Here is an 18,208-nt window from a genome sequence, read left to right on the forward strand (position 1 = left end):
ATGAGGCACTGCGTGCAATACAGTGACATGAAGCACTGCGTGCAATACAGAGGCTTGAAGCACTGTCCAGAACAAAGGCATGAACCACTGCATGCAATACAGTGGCATGAAGCACTGCGTGAAATACAAAGGAATGAAGCACTGTGTGCAGTACAGAGGCATAAAGGAATGTATAGTACAAAGGCATGAGGCACTGCGTGCAATACAGAGGCATGAAGCACTCTCCAGTACAAAGGCATGAGGCATTAAGTGCAATAAAGGGGCATGAAGCACTGCGTGCTGTACAGAGGAATGAAGCACTGCGTGCAATACAGAGGAATGAAGCACTGTGTGGATTACAGGAGTAGGAGGCATTATGTATTACAGAGGTAGGAGGCACTGCGTATAATACAAATTCATAAACCTCCCAGTCAATTCTACTCAATGTATGAACTACCAAAGACCATTGCGAATGCAGAGAATCTTACCCAAATCTAATCATAAAGGCATTGGGATGAGGAGTAATCTATCCAGTTGGGTTACATCAACAAAAATATTCCCCACTCTATCCAAAAGTTTTGGGTGGAGATAAGCTGTAACAGAAAAGGGTTATAGTTTTTATCCAATAAGAACGACATTTGGTTAGTTTTTATATAACAGATGGCGTCTAGCAGATTTCATTACAGTGGACGTATAGGCAAAACATTTTTTTATTCTTGGACAGAGTAGGGAAGAGGTAAAACCGCTGTCAGATTAGATTTTGCTGTCTGTGTCCTGTTTGGGAGATTCCCCTTAAAGTGGTTGTAAACTCTTAGGCTCCGTTCACATTGAGGTGTCCAGGATCCCAGGCAGAATCGCCTTGATCCTGCCCACGATCCTTAATCATGGCAAATCGTGGCACGCCCGTGCAATCCCCATCACTTCCAATGGCAGCCCGATTGCGGCGTAGTTTTGCCTTCGATTGTCGCCCGTTGCAGTAAAATCACGCAAACAGAATCGTGGGACCCCTGTCGCCCAGAACAATATCTTGTACTTCTTTTAGGCGACAGGCTTCCCACGGTTCTGTTTGCTCAATTCTATTGTGATTCAGAACACCAAGATGTGAACGGAGCCTGACATATACCCAGTAAAGTGACTGGCCTCAGGTGAGACACACAGATGAAACTAATCCTCCTACATAGGTTGCACCTATTTATCTGCCGTCTTCTCTTCTTTACATCAGTTCAAAGAGCAGAATTCTTAAATTTGTCAAAGTTCTCTGAAAAAAGGGGGTCGAGAGCTGGAGTCAGTGTGCAGAGCTCAGTGAGGAGAGTTCTGAAAGTTGATTGGAGGGAAGAGACACACCCCCTTCCCACCGCACACAGGAACAGAGCTTAGGCTGTCAATCAGCTGGAGCTCCCTCCCCTGTCACCATTTTCTCTTGTCAGAAGTGATTCATGCTGATAGCAGAGGATTGAAGCAGCAGACAGAAATTACATTTAGTGCTCACAATTAAGTCAAGTACACACTATAGAGGGAAATGTTTGTTCATATTTCATGTCTGAGGTTTACAACCACTTTACAGTATAATTAAAAGCAAAACTTTTTATTTTTTATTCTTGAATAGAATTAGGTTATAACACCTGTCAGTTTTTATTGCCGTCTGTGCCCCCATTAGAGAGATTCACCCTCTATCTTTTTCCTGTTTACCATTATCATTGAAAGTAAAAGAAAATCCCAAATTTTGGGATGTTCCTAGAAAGGAATAGAGGAAACATCTTCCAATGGGGACACTAGTTCTGGTGACCTGGGGGTCCCCAAGGAATTCCCTTAACCACTTAAGCCCCGGAAGATTGTACCCCCTTCCTGACCAGGGCCTATTTTGCGATTCGGCACTGCGTGACTTTAACGGACAATTGCGCGGTCGTGCGACGCTGTACCTAAACTAATTTGACGTCATTTTTTTCCCCACAAACAGAGCTTTCTTTTAGTGGTATTTGATCACCTGTGCGATTTTTTGATCATGCGCTATAGACAAAAGAGCGTCAATTTTGCAAAAATAACAATATTGTTCACATTTTTTTATATGAAATTCCCCAAAAAAAATGTAAAAATCAAATTTTTTTAACATTTTAGGCCAATTTTTTTTTACCATATGTTTGGTAAAAAAAAAAAAACGCAAAAAGCGTATTTTGATTGGTTTGCGCAAAAGTTATTGCGTTTACTAACAAAGGGAAAGATTTTTGTCATTTTGTTGTTTTTTTTTTTTTAACGTGTAATGGCGGCGATCTGCGATTTTTTTTTGCGTGACTGCGACATTGGGGCGGACAGATCGGACCCTTGACTGACATTTTTGACACTTTTGGGGTTACCAGTGACATTACTACAGTAGTCAGTGCTATACATATGCACTGTTACTGTAAAAATGACACTGGCAGTGAAGGAGTTAACTGTATTGGAGAGGGAGGGTGTAGTATGGTAAGCAACGGGTTAAGTTGCTGTCTGCAAAATGTTACAATTATGTATATGTCTGGGAGCTGGGTGTGGCTGAAGTTAGTTGCATGCTGATGTGCAGTGAATAAAGAAGCAACCTGTACAGCCTGGTCTGTGTTAATACACTACATTTTGGCGACGAGGATGGCTAGCTTTCTGGATTTACCGGCTATCGGACCGTTTGATGTGTCTGGAGACCACACTAGTCTCTCACAGCGCTGGGACAAGTGGAAGAAGGGATTTCAGCTCTATGTTATAGCCACAGGAGTGACTGCACCTGCTCAGAAGAGAGCCATGCTGCTGCATCTAGCTGGACCTCAAGTTCAGGACATTTTTGAAACCCTGGGAGCAACAGGGGAAGATTCAGACTATGAGACAGCCATGAATAGACTGAGTGAGTACTTTGAGCCAAAGAAAAATATTCCCTATGAAAGATATAAGTTTAGACAGGCTGTGCAAGAACTGGGAGAAACCACAGACAGCTATGTGACTAGGCTGAAATATCTGGCAAAGTCTTGTGATTTTGGGACTGTAACTGAGGAGATAATCAGAGATCAGGTCATAGAGAAATGCACATCTGTGCACCTCAGGAGGAGATTATTGAGAGAACCTAGTCTCACACTTACTAGTCTGCAGGAGATTGCAAGAGCCATTGAACTGTCTGAGCTCCAGGCTCTGCATATTGAAACCAAGAACACTGCATCTGTCAATACAGTCTCCAAACCTACCTATAATAATAGGAATATCTGGAGTAGGAAAGAGAGTTTTCCAAAGAGGACTTTACATATCACCTGCAGTAAATGTGGCAGGGAGGGACACACAAGTCAGGACTGCACTGTGGTACAGAATAAAATGTGCTATGCTTGTGGAAAGACAGGTCATTTTGCAGCTGTGTGTAGAAGTACAACCAGAGATAACAAAACCAAAGGACAATCTGCACAAGTAAATGTTATAGCTGAGGATAAAGAGAGTGCTCCTGACTGTGAATTTATATTCTCCTTGTGTTCTCTGCAAGCCGGGACATTAACCATTAAGATTGGAAATACAGATGTGTCAGTGTTGATTGACTCTGGAGCTACATGCAATGTTATGGACTTGGCTTCTTGGCACAGTCTTAATGGCAGAGAAAATCACCTTAAATTGTGTAACACCACTAAACAGATTTATACTTATGGCTCCAGTACACCACTACAACTTAAAGGCAAATTTTATACCTCTGTTCAAACACATGAGACTGGTCCTCCATTGCAGACCGAATTCTATGTTGTAGATGGCACAGGTTCGCCTCTGCTTGGTCGTCAAACCGCAATGGCACTAGGGGTGTTACAGATTGGCCGTGATGTAGGCAGCGCAAGAGTGAATATGGTGTCTCCTGCTATTTCTGCATTGAAAGAGGAATTTAAAGATTGCTTCTCTGGGTTTGGAAAATTAAAGGATTTTCAGTTGGAGCTTCACATTGATCCACATGTAAAGCCTATTGCACAGCCAGTACGCAGACTTCCTTATAGCCTGAGATCACCTGTTGAGCACAAACTGGCAGAGCTGCTAGACCTTGACATTATTGAACCTGTGGAAGGGCCCACTCCGTGGGTATCGCCGTTAGTTGTTGTACCAAAGGGCACAGATATTCGGATTTGTGTGGACATGAGATGTGCTAACCAAGCTGTGCAGAGAGAGAGACATCCAATTCCCACTATTGAAGATGTTCTACATGCAATGAACGGGGCAAGTGTCTTCAGTAAACTGGATTTGAAATGGGGTTATCATCAGATTGAATTGACCCCAGCATCTAGAGTCATCACTACATTTGCAAGACATAAAGGTCTTTTTAGATACAAGAGGTTGATGTTTGGCGTATCGTCCGCACCGGAGGCCTATCAACATGTGATTCAGCAAGTGCTACATGGTTGTGAAGGCACGCATAACATTTCTGATGATATAATTGTGTGGGGAACAAACACACTGGAGCACGATGAACGTCTCCGTGCAGTGCTAAATCGCTTGAAGGAGAAAGGGTTAACATTAAATGAGAAGAAGTGCACATTTCAAATGAATAAAATGACTTTTATGGGCCATGTGCTGTCTGACAGGGGCATTGGTCCGGAGGACTGTATAATTAAAGCTGTGTCTGGTGCCAGAAATCCTGAAAACCCTGCAGAAGTACGCAGTTTTCTTGGGCTAGTGAATTACTGTGTCAAGTTTATTCCAGATATGGCGACTGTCAGTGAACCTTTGAGAGTGTTGACTCGCAAAGCAGTCCCTTGGAAGTGGGGTTTTTTGGAACAAGGTGCATTTGATGAACTTAAGAGACGGCTGACTTGCGCCACAACTTTGGCTTATTTCAATCCTACTGCACACACCCAAGTTATTGTCGATGCTAGCCCTGCGGGGTTAGGCGCCATCTTGGTTCAGAGACAATGCACAGGCGATTACAGGCCTATTCAGTATGCAAGCAGATCCCTCACTGATGTAGAGAGACGTTATTCTCAGACCGAGAAAGAAGCTTTGGCTGTTGTTTGGGGATGTGAAAGGTTTCACACCTATCTCTACCTACGGCCTTGATTTTGAAATCATCACAGACCACAAGCCTCTGGAAGTGATATATTCGCCATGCTCAAAACCATCCGCCAGAATTGAGAGATGGGTTCTCAGATTGTTAACATATCGCTTTACAGTGCGGTACAGACCTGGACCGACTAATGCGGCAGATGCACTTTCCAGATTGCCTCAGTCTTCTGCACCTGTTCATAACCTGGCAGAAGAGTACATTTGTTTTGTGGCTACTAACGCCATGCCTCAGGCATTGACACCGCGGGAGGTTGAAGAATTGTCATCTGTGGATCCGGAAATTGCTCGGTTGAGAAAATGTGTAAGACAAGGGGTTTGGGTGGATTGTGACCCAAGCTATCACAGAATCAAACAAGAGCTGAGTATTGCAGGACAACTAGTTCTACGTGGCAATCGTATTGTGATGCCTAAAGACTTACGGAAACGTACATTACATTTAGCCCATGAGGGCCATCAAGGCATTGTACGCACCAAACAAAGATTACGTGAGAAAGTCTGGTGGCCAGGAATTGACAAGGATGTGGAACGTTTGGTTTCTTCATGTCGAGCATGTCAGTTGGTGGGCAGCAAACCTAAACCAGAACCAGTAACTCACACTGTTCTACCTGAGGGACCATGGGAAGATTTAGCCATTGATCTGTGCGACATTCCATCTGGACACCATCTTTTAGTTGTTGTGGACTATTATTTAAGGTGGCAAGAGGTGGTAGTTCTCACTAAAGCTACATCATCAACTGTAATTGAGGGGTTGGAGAGCATTTTTGCATCTCATGGGTTGCCTAAACGGATTGTGAGTGATAATGGTGCCCAATTTACTTCTCAGGAATTTCAGGATTATCTGAAATCAAATGCTATTGAACATCGTCGTACAACTCCATACTGGCCACAGGCTAACGGGGAAGTGGAACGCCAGAATCGAACCTTGCTGAAAGCTTTGCGGATTGCTCATTTAGAGAGAAGAGACTGGAAAAAGGAACTGTGGCGTTTTCTTTTGGCTTATCGCACAACTCCGCATACTGTCACTGGCGTTAGTCCTGCAGAACTTCTTTGTGGTCGCAAATTCAGGACAAAATTGCCAGACATTGGGGGTCCTCCTACAAGTCAGAAACCTTTTCGGCATATTGATGAGGAAAGGAAGATCCGGGCTGAACAGTATGCAAACCACCGCCGCCATTGTCAACCTAGTGGCCTTCAACAGGGTGATAAGGTGTTGCTTCAAAATGATCGGTTTAACAAACTGGCTCCGTCCTTTGAACCTGAGCCTTATGTTGTAAAGGAGAAAAGAGGTACTCAAGTGGTTTTAGAGGATTTAGATGGACACACAAAAGTGCGTAATTCCTCATTTGTGAAGAAATTTATTGAGTCAGACGGTCAAGTATCGGAAGATGGCGAACAGGCAAAGAGTAGTGATGATGCTGCCAGTGATCTAGACTTCAATCCACAACCATCCACATCGGAATGGCCAAGAGAAAAACGAGCAACAAATCCACCGGCCTACCTTAAGGACTATGTGTATAGTCAGGAGTTTATAGTTTAAATTTTTAGTTGTTCATCCATGCATTTTGTTAATCTTATTAATACGTTGTGCATGTTATGTTTTATTCAAAGAGAGGAGGGAATGTAGTATGGTAAGCAACGGGTTAAGTTGCTGTCTGCAAAATGTTACAATTATGTATATGTCTGGGAGCTGGGTGTGGCTGAAGTTAGTTGCATGCTGATGTGCAGTGAATAAAGAAGCAACCTGTACAGCCTGGTCTGTGTTAATACACTACAGAGGGGTTAAGTGAGTCCTAGGGGCGTGTTTCTAACTGTGATTGGCTGTGGCTTGATGTGTAAGAACAGTGATCAACGGTCCTACATAGTAGAACCGTTTGATCACCATTCTTACACAGGGGAGACTGAGAGGCGGCTTTGTTTACATTAGCCGCCTGCCTTTCTCCCGCTGTCACGGACGATCGCGAGTGCCCGGCGGACATCGGGTCCATCGGGCACACGCGCGGGGGGGGTCTGTGACCGAGCGGGAGCCGGAGCGCGCATCCGGCGGCGCACGCTCGCTCCCAAAACCCTTACAGGCTAGCGACGTAGCCCTACGTCGCTTTGCCTGTGAGGGGCTGACTGCCGACGTAAATAGTCGTGCGGCAGTCGGCAAGCGGTTAATTTTCAGGGATTTCCTCTTACTTCCTGTTTGGCTATGGGACAGAAAGTAAAGGGAAATCTCCGCAATGGGACACAAACAGCGAAAAAAAAAAATCTAACCCTCCCTTGCGCTATCCAAAATGAGAAAAAAAGTTTGAACTATAGTTCTACCTTAACATCTGGTCCCAAAGAGGTAACAGAATGGTAGAGGAGTACATGCGCTGGAACAAGTATCCCCTTTGGGAGATTTACCCTCACCTCTTATTCTGGTGACATCTCTAAAATGTTGTACTTTCCTTCACTTTCTATTTCAGTGACAATGCCCACCAGCACTAATAGAGAGATAAAGCTCGCTCATACAGCAATAAAAACTTAAATGTGTGTTGTGGGAGTGCTGGAACTCTTGAGAGGATGTAAGGACACATAGTGTGCCAGGACACATAGGCTAAAATGAAGGGGAATTAAAGTGTTACTAAACCCACAACAGTAATATCAGTCTGTATATGCAGTAAAGCATGCTTGTTATGCTCACTGTGGAACCTAAGGGGGTCATCCGCTGCATTGTGTAAAAAAGCTGTTAGATCCAGTCTCCTCTGATCCTCCCCTTCTTACACAGTCCCCAAACCATCTCCTTATAGTACAGTGCCTTGGGGGCACTCTGCACATGCTCAGTTTGGTGTGTATTGCTAGTTTTTTTTTTTTCTTGGGAAGAGTGCATGTGATCAGCATGGGGCCAATCAGCGCTGTCCAGACAGAAGGACAGGGGTACTGCACCCTCAAAGAATAATCAGACGAGAATAAAAAATCCTCCTACAAGCTTTAACCAGACACTAATGGAAGTCACAAGACTGATATATACTGCTGAGTAGAGAAGGTATTTAGCAGTTTATATTTACAAAAACCATTGCATTTCCATGTTCTGTGTACTGTGGGAGACCAGATATAGTGAGTGTAGGCTCCTGGGTTTAGTAATACTTTTAAGATAGAGAAAATAAAAGCTCAAATACCTGTATAAGCTGCGTTTTTGAGCTCAAGTAAGCATGAGCCCTAACATACAACAATAAAAACTTGACCAAAGGACTAACTGGAAAAAAAAGGAAGGTCCACCCTTCCTTACTAAAAAATAAAAAGTTTTGCCTTAACAAACACTTTAAGGTTCAGGCATTTTCTGTGTCTTCTTTCTCTGTCTCTTCTCCCTCCGCTAATTTCTTCTTTTTCTGGTTCTTCTCCCTCTGCTGCTGATGTCTTCTCCCGACACTAGCTCCCGCAGTTGTGCCAGCTCTGTTCTCTGCCAGTTCTTATATAGCCATGGGGCGTGACCATCTGGTGACATCATTTGGAGACCCCACCCACTTGTGACGTCACAGCCTGGGGCATGCCCCCCTGCCCCAAAGCACCCCCCCCCCCCAAGTCCAGGGCATGTGGCCTGGTATAGTCCAGGAGAAGGGGGGGGGGGGTGTTCGCTTGTCCCCGCCTTTCCTGACCTGCCAGGCTGCATGCTCGGATAAGGATCTAATGTGGATTTCAGAGGGGCCCCATGCCGTTTTTTTTTTTTTTTGTATTTTTGGCATGGGGATCCCCTAAAATCCATACCAGACCCTTGGCCTGGTATGGTCTTTGGGGGGACACACCATTTTTGACAAAAAAAAAAATTGGCGCGGGGTTCCCACTTAAGATCCGTATCAGACTCAAAGAGCATAGTATGGAATTGGGGAGGAACCCCACACCCTTTTTTTTTTTTTTTTTTTTTCATTTTGGCGTGGGATTCCCCTTCGAGATCCTCAGAGCACAAGTCGCATGCCACAAGCCAGATCAGTTAAGATGATGATCCGACTTTGATCCCACTTCAAAGAAATTGAATGGGTTGAAAACGGACCAGAGTTGGACCAAAGTAATGCGGGAGCCTTTTTAAAAGTCGGACTGACTTGTGTCGAACCAGTTAAGACGGCCCTCATAGGGAACGATTGATTTATAAATGTCATGCGACATGTGCTCTCAAAGTCGGAGTGTATGTCACACCAGTGTGAACCGGGCCTAAATCAGTAGTAAAGCGCTGTGTTTTTTTTTTTGCAACCTGCAAGGCAATGTCATAATGTGTTAGTATGCATCAAACTTGCCTTAAAACGAAGCCTTCCAGTGGCACGCTGTCACCATTGAAGACGCCTACATCTTTACCCGGTCTTCCTTCTGGCTTCACGGACTCCGGCTGGGTGAGTGGCCGGATCCACAATGACATCCCTCCTGCGCATGCTCGTGGGAGCCACCATTTATGGCACAGGATTTTGAAGAATGACTGTTCCTTCAGAGTGCATGCACCATTGACGACACTGGCTGTATCTACAGTTAATATCTTCTAAACAGTGCACATTTAGGAGATAATTAAAGTACTTCTAGGTAAGGCTTATTAAAGGGGTTACCTATAGGTAAAAACTATGGATGGGAGTTTACTCCCTACTCTTGAAAATGTTACACGTTACAGATCTATTCTCTATTATGATGATTACGAAAATGTTTGGAGACACTATCTGTAATCTTACCTTTCCTAATTTTCCCAATATGTTCCGCTACTCGTACATGCAAGGCTCTGGAGGTTCTGCCCACATATTGGAGGCCACAATTACACTCCAACATGTAGACTATGTGTTGCAGGTAATAAGATCATTAATTCTATAATTCATAAAAGCCTGATAGGAAAGAAAATCCTTTGGTCTCCTTCTGTATAGGGGGGTCAATGACCCCTGGAGCAATCCTATCCCTTAAAGTGGAGTTCCAGCCTCAAATACCTTTTTTAACTAAAAATACCCCTATAATACTAATCCATTGCCCTTTACAGAACCGCTGTTCTCATACTTACAAGGTGTACAGTATTGGATTTTAGTCAAAATCTTACTTTTAAAAACGCTGTCTGGGCACGGCCATCTTAGACGTGGGCATCTGAAGCCGCATTGTAATCTGCTGTGTCCTTCTTCCTGAATCTAGGGAGTGTTCTGAGAGTTCTTCCTGATTCCAGCCTCCTGGGAGTGATGACAAACAGCTCCCAGGATGCAGTGCAAAGGCGAAAGTGATGTCGGTGGCCGTGGCCACAGAGGGGGGAGAAGGAGGAAGTACAATCAAAAATGCCCTGAAAATAAGGTAAGGGACCCCCGAAAAAAAATTGAAAATGCCCAATTGTTGATCAGCATAGCGAGCACTCCAGGAATCACTAAAGTTGCAAAATAGGCTGGAACTCCGCTTTAATGTGGGAGCAGGTCTATAAATAAACTGGGGACGTGGGGGCAGTACTGAACCTGATACCCGATCTCTCAAGCGGATTCCCCAATGTTTGGAAATAACCCTGTCAACTTTCCTATAGTGAACATTATAGTCTAGAACGATTTTGAATTCCTGTCGACCCTTCTCTTTTTCTTTCTTGGTATCACCAATTAAAACTTGTCTATCCAAATTCCCACTTTATAGTACAAGCTCTTCAGATGGTCACAGTAAAAAAGGTCTAATAATATATATATACAAAATACAAAATACAGCGCCAATATGAACTCAAATGCTGGGAAATTTCATTATGAGGAAAAAGTCCAACAGATGCAAATGATGAAAATCCACAGTTGAAGATAAAAGTCCAGCCACCAAGGAGTGGAATCAATATAGCTGAAAAATCATCAACACCGCGTGCACCAGAATGACAATAATGTCTGCTTACCGGAACCACATGACCCCCTGTTAGGGTGGGTCAAATGAGCGTGTAGTAGAGATATCCAAAGAGGGGGTCCTCTAGGCTAAGGGAACCAATCCAATGAGATCACTCCAAACATGCAGGTTTCCGGTGCGCATGGAAATTAAAGCCTGAAGCAGCGTGTCGACATGCGCATTAACTTGTTCGGATTGTGAGTTGTCATTTATTATTTTCCTATTCATTAAAGATTTTAGTTTACTATGCCATTGGAGTCTCCCTCTTCATTTTTGAGGTTCATGGTATATCTATGCTGTCATCTGCTGCACTGATCTGTCTGGGCACCGGAAACCTGCATGTTTGGAGTGATCTCATTGGATTGGTTCCCTTAGCCTAGAGGACCCCCTCTTTGGATATTTCTACTACACGCTCATTTGACCCACTCTAACAGGGGGTCATGAGGTTCCGGTAAGCAGACATTATTGTCATTCTGGTGCACGCGGTGTTGATGTTTTTTCAGCTATATTGATTCCACTCCTTGGTGGCTGGACTTTTATCTTCAACTGTGGATTTTCATCATTTGCATCTGTTGGACTTTTTCCTCATAATGAAATTTCCCAGCATTTGAGTTCATATTGGCGCTGTACTTTGTATTCTTGATTAGTTGTTTTTGTACTGGCTGCCTTTGCTACATTCATATGTCCTGGGTGTGACCTAGCGCGGTAATTTTTTATCTAAATAATATATATATTGTGACAGGAAGTCAGGTAAATCTGGGAATGTAGTCACAGGAAGTCCCAGTACATTCCCACCTGCTTTGAAAAATTCACTGATACTATAGGGTGTTGGCTGCAAAAAGAGCCAGCAGGAAGTTGAAAACCATTCAGCTGTTCAGAATGAGGAGATCAAGGCCTCTATAATTTGTCCAGAGAAAATCTATTGAGTGCTGCCTCCTGTCGCTGTGTGAGCTGGGAAGAGGAGGACAGACATACGTGTACCTCCCGACGCTGTGTGGGCATGGGAGAAGGACTGCTGCCGCCTGTCGCCGTGTGGGCTGGGAGAGGGGGACAGTCGGATGTGTGCCTCCCGACAAGCTGGTGAGCATGGGAGAAGACCCCCTAAAGCGATGTGAAGCTAAGGAGGGTAACCACGAGTGAAGACGTCTCAAAGGTGAGAAGACAAAGTGTTCCATGTGAAGAGTGTGAAGAGAAGTGTTCCATGTGAAGAGTGTGAAGAGTAAAGGGACCTGTTAAATGAACTGTGTTCCATGTGAAGAATCTGAAGAGTAAAGGATCCTGTTATAAATGAACATGTGCTGTGTGAAAGAAAACAAAGGGACATGTTCAATGGACAATGTTTGTGCTGTGTGAAAAGCAAACAAATGGACATTTGAGTGTCTGCTGTAGGATCAGCAGTGTCGGCCCAACAGTAGGTTGGAAAGACTTCTTAGGTAGGTTCCAGCTGTGAGAAGGTAGCCGCCCACAGAGGCAAGGATTTATTTTGTCTTTTATTTTATTTTGGCTGTTTTGATGCTTGCAATTGTGTTAAGTAAATTGCATGAATAAATCAGTCTTGTTTTTCAACCTCTAATCGGCTATCTCTGTGAAAACGCACCCCCAAAGGGGTCACCCATACGCCTACCACCGAGCTAATCCCTTACATATGGTGGAGGTATGCAGTGGGCATAAGCAGAGATCCCTGCAAGGAAGTGCAAATGTTTGATGAACTTTATCTGGTGCATGAGATTGCACAATCTATGTGTGCAGGAGAGAAGATCCTGACAGAAAAAAAAAAAAAAAAAGTGTTTTAAAGAGACAGCGGTCTCAAAATTTTTTGATGAACTTTGTTGTGTCTGGTGCAAGTGACTGCACAAACTGTGTGCGCAGGAAAAGAGATCCTGCAAGAGAGAGAAAAACTACATGTGTTGAAGAGACAGTGGTCTGAAAATTGTTTGCTGGACTGTGAAAAATTTGTTTGTGGAGTTATTGAAGATGGGGCGGTCCAAACGCCTGAAAAATGCAAAGATAGATGAAATGAGAGACCGGATTCTTTGGATGGAGGGGATGTTGCCGTCTGAACCAGCCCCATCCATGCCTAAAGAGAGTCTACTAAAGAGGAAGGTTGTTGTCCCTAGCAACACTGATGAAACTGCTATGGAGACGCAGTGTGCTCAGATGAAAAGTAAACTCAAAATGGAGGAGATGTTGAAACCTCTGATTATATCAAATGCAGCTCAACAGCAAGCAAATGCAGCTCAACAGCAGGCAAATGCGGATTTTCAGCGGAGCTTTGCAGCTCAGCAAAAGGCTCACCAAGAGAGCATGGCAGGCTGGAAACAGAGACGCCAGCAGCCAATGGAGGCCATCGGTTTGGAAGAAACCGAGTATGTGTGCAGGGCTGAGTTGGATGCCTTGCAACAGAAAATGGAAGAAAAGGAACAAGCCTTGGAATTGCTTAAAATGGAGCATAGAAACTTGCAGGAAATGAATGAACTACTCAAGTCTCATGTGTTACAGTGGGAAGAATCCACTGCTCTTCTTTTGGTCGAGTTGCAAAAACGCAGAGAGACTATAATGGAGAAAGATACCATCCTCATGGAAAAGGAAAGTGAAATTCAGACTTTGCAGAAGCAAAGTATGGCTGATATGTTGGAGTTGCGTAATCAGCTGGAAAAAAGTCTTCAGTCTTTGGGAGCTACAAAAATAGACCTGCAGGAGTCGCAGGAACAGAATGTTGCTCTGAAAGCGACATTGTCTCTCAGCGACAAAGAGAAAAGTGAAAGAGAGGCTAAATTACTGAGTACTGTGTATGAGCTCACCACTTTGAGCAATGTGGTAGATGAATTACGTGCAGACTGTGAAAGTTGGAAAGGTGAAGCCCAACGTTTCCAGCAGCAGTTAAAGGAGAAAGAAGCCTGTGTGGCAGAATTACATTCTTATTCCCAGATGCTAGCCAATGAGGTGAAGGCTCTTATGCAGGGAAAAGGAGATTGTGAACATAAGAGGGAAAAAGTAGAGGCACAGCTTCTGGAATCGCAAGTCAAGGTGTCAGAAGGTGACCGATTGTGTGCTAAGCTGTCAGAGAAGGCAAACCGACTGCAGGTTGAGTTGGACAATGTTACAAATCAGCTTTCTCAAGCAGACCGCAAATCTAGAGAAATTGCGGAAGATTTTTCTATCTTGGAATCGCAGCTGCAAGACACGCAGGAACTCTTACAGGAAGAGAGGTGTCAAAGGCTGAGTTTTAGCACAAAGCTCAAACAAATGGAAGATGAGAAAAATGGCTTCCTGGAACAATTAAAAGAGGAGGCGGAAGCAAAGAAAAACCTATCAGAGCAAGTCGCAACATTGCAAGCTCAGATAGCGGATATGAAAAAACGCATGGAAGAAAGCGTTGGTTCATTACAGTGTGTTGAAGATGTGAAAAAGAAGTTTGATCAGATGCTTGGTGAAGAGAAGACTGTGTCTGCAAAATATGCAGAAGAACGCGCACGTGCAGAAACGGAGGTGCGTGATAACGAGAGCAAAGCCCTGTTCTTGGCTCGCTCTTTGGAGGAAGCTCTAGAGTGTAAGGCTGAACTAGAAAGTGTTAAACAGCTGCGTACAGAAATGGAAGAATTGGTCAGCTCCAAGGATGATGTTGTGAAAAGCGTTCAGGAGCTAGAAAAGTCTAAGCGAGCCTTAGAACAGCAAGTAGAAGAGATGAATATTCCGTTGCAGGAACTGGAAGAGGAATTCCAGGCAACAGAGGATCTGTCCCAAAGAGGGGATAGTGTGCCTGATGCAGTTTTTAAAAGGATCAGTGTTTTGGGGTCTGTCCTGAGTGAGCCTCAGAAATGTGATGACACGTGGCTTGAATCACCCCTTTGGAATAAACCGTTCCTTCAAAAACTTCAAGCATTGGAAAATGTATCATTAGAGCTTCAGCAAACAAAAGAGTTGTGTAAGAAATGTGATGATTTCTCAGTTCAGGCTGAAAACCTAGTGGAGAAAACTAAAGCGGAGAAAACTAAAGCAAGTGATATAAATCTGGGAGAAAAAAGCAAACGCCACCTAGTGGAGAAAACTAAGGCTGTTGGTGAAAACGTGAAGCAAATGAATAAGTGCCTTTCAGGGAGTGTTTCCAAAATGGAACTGGTGAAAGACGGGTGGCAGAAGTTTGATCGTGATCTTGAGATGCATTCCATGTGGAATTCAGATAGAGAAAAAGAACTAGGTGACCTTGAGCGGTCAAATAGTTCAGCAGAAAGTGCATTGAAGAAACCTGTAAAAGAATGTGTTGCAGTTCCATGCTTCTTCACTGATGCAGAGAGGAGGTCTATAATGGATACCACCCAGATCGCTGGGTTCAACTGTGTTGTTGCCTTTAACCCCTATGTTGGTGTAAGGAAAGTTGATGATGTTCTGGTTGACTACTTCTGTGAAGAGTTTGGCAAGAAATATAAACTGAATATCAAATCAAATAGTAGGCCTTTACTGCGACTCGCTCAGGAGGGCGAAAAGTTTAAGAAGTTGATGAGTGCAAATGCTTCCGATCTGCCTATGAATATGAAATGTTTGGTGAATGATATTGATATCTCTGGGAAAAGGAACAGGGGTCACTTTGAAGAAATGTGTGACAGCCTGTTGTCTCAATTGGAAAATCCTCTGCACAGCATCTTAGAGCAAGCAAAGCTCAAGAAGGAAGATCATTCCCTTTTACAACAAAAAGTCAATGATTGTGTACAGATGTATGGAGAGGCAACTCAAGTCACAGAGGGATGTCAAGAGTCCCTACTTGGAACAAAGCTTAGTGAAGCAAAGGTTCTCAAAGTTTTGTGGAAAACATTTATGGATTGCAGAGAGAGGCGTCTTAAGAATGTTGAAGACATTAAGACTAGCCCAATTGAGTTGCCTATGGATCACGGTCCTCCATGGTGGATTGGACAGACGGTTATGAGAGACAAGCTGTCTGACATTTATGAGAAAGCTGTCAATGAAGATGACAGAAACGAGAAGGAGCAAAATGATGCCAAAAATGCAGTTGAAGAATGTGTATATGAGATGAGAGACAAACTGTGTGGCATTTATGAGAAATCTGTCAATGAAGATGACAAAACAGTTTCATCCGGAAGCTTGAGGATAATAGGAGGCTTATCAGTGAGTCAGCAGTGCCTGACACATGCGTGCCTGGAAATATGTGTCCCAACCCTAGGGTTGAAACAAGAGGGGGGGGTATGTGACAGGAAGTCAGGTAAATCTGGGAATGTAGTCACAGGAAGTCCCAGTACATTCCCACCTGCTTTGAAAAATTCACTGATACTATAGGGTGTTGGCTGCAAAAAGAGCCAGCAGGAAGTTGAAAACCATTCAGCTGTTCAGAATGAGGAGATCAAGGCCTCTATAATTTGTCCAGAGAAAATCTATTGAGTGCTGCCTCCTGTCGCTGTGTGAGCTGGGAAGAGGAGGACAGACATACGTGTACCTCCCGACGCCGTGTGGGCATGGGAGAAGGACTGCTGCCGCCTGTCGCCGTGTGGGCTGGGAGAGGGGGACAGTCGGATGTGTGCCTCCCGACAAGCTGGTGAGCATGGGAGAAGACCCCCTAAAGCAATGTGAAGCTAAGGAGGGTAACCACGAGTGAAGACGTCTCAAAGGTGAGAAGACAAAGTGTTCCATGTGAAGAGTGTGAAGAGAAGTGTTCCATGTGAAGAGTGTGAAGAGTAAAGGGACCTGTTAAATGAACTGTGTTCCATGTGAAGAATCTGAAGAGTAAAGGATCCTGTTATAAATGAACATGTGCTGTGTGAAAGAAAACAAAGGGACATGTTCAATGGACAATGTTTGTGCTGTGTGAAAAGCAAACAAATGGACATTTGAGTGTCTGCTGTAGGATCAGCAGTGTCGGCCCAACAGTAGGTTGGAAAGACTTCTTAGGTAGGTTCCAGCTGTGAGAAGGTAGCCGCCCACAGAGGCAAGGATTTATTTTGTCTTTTATTTTATTTTGGCTGTTTTGATGCTTGCAATTGTGTTAAGTAAATTGCATGAATAAATCAGTCTTGTTTTTCAACCTCTAATCGGCTATCTCTGTGAAAACGCACCCCCAAAGGGGTCACCCATACGCCTACCACCGAGCTAATCCCTTACAATATATATATTTTTTTTTTCTAGGGGTTTAGCTAGCTTTAGCTAGCCCTGCATTACCGAAAAAAACAACATTCCCAACCTAAGGAGGCAAAAACACAGTCCTTCAGATAAACAACCTTTAAGACAAGAACGATGGTCTCTAGCAGACTTTTGATCCATTCCTTTAATATCCCCTGTACAAAAGAGGAGGCACACCATTGGTAATTTGCAGCATTTGATGCTGCCACTGTACTTGACTAATAAGACGCAACTTGTAACCAATGGTATGGAAGACACAGGGTTAACAACCATCCATTGAGATCAGAAGCAGTGTTGGTAAACCATACCACAGTTCTGAAGGACACAGCAAAAACCAAGTTATTAAAAAAGAAGCATCATGTTTCTTACAAAGAAATAAAATATATCCATTCTGTGTTATAAAAAAATGTAAAATTATCACAAAAACTCATTTTTTTTTGGTATACTAAATGCACCGTCTCCTGCCCAGGACTTGCCGTGGCTTGAGGTCACTCCACCTTACATCTTCACATTGGTCCATTTAAGCTTCTGAATACTGTAATCCAAAATGGCGCTGGTTATGTTTGCATAGTTTTTCCCCTTCGCATCCAACAATAAAAACCTTGTCCATGTCAAACTTCATTTGAATAGAGTCCAAGGTTTTGTTTTGGTTGTTTACAGATTCCATCCAGAAAATATTTGAGGTATTCATCCCAACAGAATCCTTATCCCCTTCTGCGCCCCCCAGCGTAGACAATCACTCGCCTTTCGTAGACTCTCTTCATGGTCATCTCAATCTGCTTAAGGAAGACCTGGGGGATTCGACCGCACAGAGTGTGGACACTCGCTAGGAATTTGGACTGCAGAGGATAGTACATTTCCTGGTAGAGGTTTCCATCAAATGGGTACTGCAAGGGAAAAAAAGGAGCAAGAAGGACATCAACGGAAAAAAACCAAAACACAAAATTGGAACTATGCAAAATCATGGCCCAATTTGTGTGCAGACAATCAATTTATTTTAATCTTTTTTATGCATTCCTTATTTTTAATTGCTCTTTTTATCATTTAGAGCCGGTTCACACTGCCGCGACCATTTTACCGCGATTTTACCGCGACTTCAGCGCTACTTGTTAATTATTTTGCGCGGCCAATCAGAATATGATGTGTTGTGACCTAATTCCCCTTTTCTGTTTTTTTTTTACTAATTTCCTCATTACCCACCAGTGCCACGTATAAGTGTCCACCAGTGCCACTGCCCACCAGT

General features: G+C 43.7%; 1 protein-coding gene across 1 annotated transcript in view; it reads right to left on the reverse strand.

Annotated features, from left to right (window-relative positions):
- Window positions 1–17,092: 17,092 nt before the first annotated feature.
- Window positions 17,093–18,208, reverse strand: part of GXYLT2 (glucoside xylosyltransferase 2) — an 89,235-nt gene continuing 88,119 nt past the window's right edge. The window contains exon 7 of the mRNA XM_082266436.1: window positions 17,093–17,852. Coding sequence (XP_082122562.1) covers window positions 17,670–17,852 — 183 coding nt within the window. The 3' untranslated portion in view covers window positions 17,093–17,669. The remainder of the gene's footprint in view (window positions 17,853–18,208) is intronic.

Source organism: Pelophylax lessonae (genome assembly GCF_965119305.1).
Source record: "Pelophylax lessonae genome assembly, chromosome: 8".
Taxonomy (NCBI): Eukaryota; Metazoa; Chordata; class Amphibia; order Anura; family Ranidae; genus Pelophylax; species Pelophylax lessonae.